Source organism: Camelina sativa, chromosome 14 (genome assembly GCF_000633955.1).
Source record: "Camelina sativa cultivar DH55 chromosome 14, Cs, whole genome shotgun sequence".
NCBI classification, from domain to species: Eukaryota; Viridiplantae; Streptophyta; class Magnoliopsida; order Brassicales; family Brassicaceae; genus Camelina; species Camelina sativa.
The window spans coordinates 14,401,743-14,404,556 of record NC_025698.1 but is presented as its reverse complement, the minus strand read 5'-3'; the positions used below and the strand labels follow the sequence as shown (position 1 = coordinate 14,404,556).

The 2,814-nt window shown below is 29.9% G+C and overlaps 1 protein-coding gene across 1 annotated transcript in view; it reads right to left on the bottom strand.

Annotated features, from left to right (window-relative positions):
* Window positions 1-983, bottom strand: part of LOC104741457 (NAC domain-containing protein 10-like) — a 3,230-nt gene extending 2,247 nt beyond the window's left edge. Inside the window, exons 1-2 of the mRNA XM_010462341.2 lie at window positions 583-983; window positions 278-470 (exon numbers count right to left, since the gene is read on the bottom strand). Of these exons, the coding sequence (XP_010460643.2) occupies window positions 278-470; window positions 583-783 (394 nt within the window). The 5' untranslated portion in view covers window positions 784-983. The remainder of the gene's footprint in view (window positions 1-277; window positions 471-582) is intronic.

Below are 2,814 nucleotides of genomic sequence, written 5' to 3'. Positions count from 1 at the left end.
AAAAAAAAAAAAAAATACAAGATTTAATCATTTGTTTTTAGATAAATCCAAAAATCACAGTTATGGATAAAGTTTATGTATAAAAAAGCTAGCACTACAAAAATACATATCTAGCAATATCATTTTATTATATAACCAAAATAACAAAAAAATGGATAATTCTTATTGTTTTTCATGGTGCTAATTGAGCAAGGTTTTTTTATATATAAATTGTTCTCTCTTTTTTATTCTTTGTTCTGTATTTGATATTACAAAAAAAAAAAAGAACGTTACGTACCAGGAAGTTTCTCAGGATGCGTATAACAAATTCCATTCTCTCCTTCGAGCGTTGGTATAAATTCATCGATCAAGGGATGAAGTTTCCGCTTATCCGATGAGACCTTCGCTTCCAAATGCATAAGGATCTCTTTATCCGACGGGTCAAATTTGACTCCTGCCGGTAAGCTTGGTAAATCTTTGATGCTACCAACCTTATCAAATTTCATTTATATCACAATTACATGTCATTATATGTCAAATATAAAGTAAACAAATTGATAACTAGAGAACATGTAGGTGAATTAATGGTTTAACATATGTAACCTGGTCGTCTTGGTGATGGATCTTGTGTCCACAAGAAGGACAAGTGATCATAATAGGAGATTCAACGATAATCTTGGAATCTGGACCGCTCGTGACACATGATTGAGATTGGTCTTTGAGTTGAATCGATGGATGATCAATGTTCGATACTCTTTCAATATTTAGGTCGTAGTTATCATCTGAACCATCACACCAGCTCATCCTCCTCCTTTTACTGATCTCTCTCGTTCTCTCTCTCTCTCTCTCTCTCTCTCTCTCTATACAGTGACCTAACAAAATCTAAATCTAGTTACAATCAGAAGGTTCAGAACTAACAAAAATATAAAATCGAGAGAGAGAGATCAGAGAGAGAGAGAGAGAGACAAAGATGTGAAGGCGATATAGAAAGAGAGGCAAGTGAATGTTAAGTTTTGGAACTAAAATTTAATTATAATACATTAAATTAAAATAATCTACTAAACTAATATTTTTAGGGGGGTTGCGTGGACGTCAAGTTAATCAATGGTGCATGTATATACGTTTGCAACATAATTATTAAATGCATTTTTCCGAATTTTGATTATGACTATTTTGAACCATATTTTCTTTTCTTGCTAGTTTTCACAGTTTAAATAATATTGCATGTGTTAGTTAGATTTGTGTGAAATTTGTTAACTATGGGGTCTAACCATAATTAGGAAAAACCCTTATGCAAGAGAATATTAAACTAAATCAGGATATATATAATTTATAAATATAAAAAAGGAGAGAAAGTAATCTCTTCAAAATCAAGAAAGGTGACGAGAGATGGAGTGTCGTTATTGAAACTTATTTTCTTTTCCTAATTAACAATTTTAATTGTCAGTTTTAATCATTTGTGTATTCACAAAGATATCACATATTCATATATATGCCATAAACATCAACTTGATTGATCCTGTATACTAAACATAAACAAATATACTAAAGACAAAATCCAAGAACTAGATCGTGTGAATTATGCGCAGCGGCTAGATCTTCCTTGAAAACGTTAAGTTAATCCCGACGTGACTAACCATAATTTCACATATATATAGTAGAATTCATCATTCACAAAATATATAATAGATTAAAGAGAAATGTTAGATCCTACACCACCTATCATTTTATTTATATGTTAGACCAACTTGCTGAAGTAAGAAGACCAAATCTTCACGCACAGTACAAAATCTCGTGTATAGCAAGTTACCTATACCCAAAATTTTCAGTTATTTGCTCATTGACAACAGGTTCTTCACCAGAAGTTATTTACCCTTTATACGTATTTTTCCCAATGTTGTCTTAAGGTAGACCTAATACAGTATTGAGTTTCTTAAAAAAAAATTCTGTTAAGTAAGAAACTCAATTTAAGAGGTCAACCATTTTTTTCTATAAATGCTATGGTAATTCTGTTTATTTTCTATAAGCAGTCGGGTCCCGTACACATGATCCTTGATGGAGATGCGAAGCTTCTTCAACAAGAAACTAATAATATTCTCAGCCAAAGAAAAGTAAGTGAAAGACAAAGAAACGAAATAGCTTACGGAGAAAGCTTTTAGGGATGATTAATCTTAAACATTTCGTCCGTTTTAATATTAAATAAGTCTGTTTCATTCAATCCTATATATATTATTTAGAAAATTTGTGGCAACAACATTTTTTATATACAATAAGGTAAACAATTTTTTTTTATGATTGTTTGAAATGATATGAAAAACAATTAGGTCACTACTTGATTGGTTCACAACAATTATATGATGTTATTGAGTTATTATATATATCTATATTAACATTTTTGAAATACATTTTGGTTTATGCCCTTTAAGTTTTGCTTATTTAATTTGTTTTATTTACAACATTAACCCATAACGATTTTCTAATATAACATTTCATAAAAACTCAATTAATGGAACTATTTAAATCAATCTAATTTGTTACGTTTATTACCATAAATAGCTTGACAACATCTATACATTTTAATTTTTCTAAAAACAACTCTACGCATTAAATTTTTAATCCTATAAAAATCTTCAAAACTATTTTAATATATCTCTAAAGATTGTATGATCTCTTAAATTTAAATGACACAGCCAAATTCTGAAACACGGGTTAAATCACTAATATGACGGTTTTGAAACACAACACCCACAACTAAAACCACTAATATGACGGTTTTGAAACACGGGTTAAACCACTAATATGACGGTTTGTTGTTATATGGCGGGACATGTTATT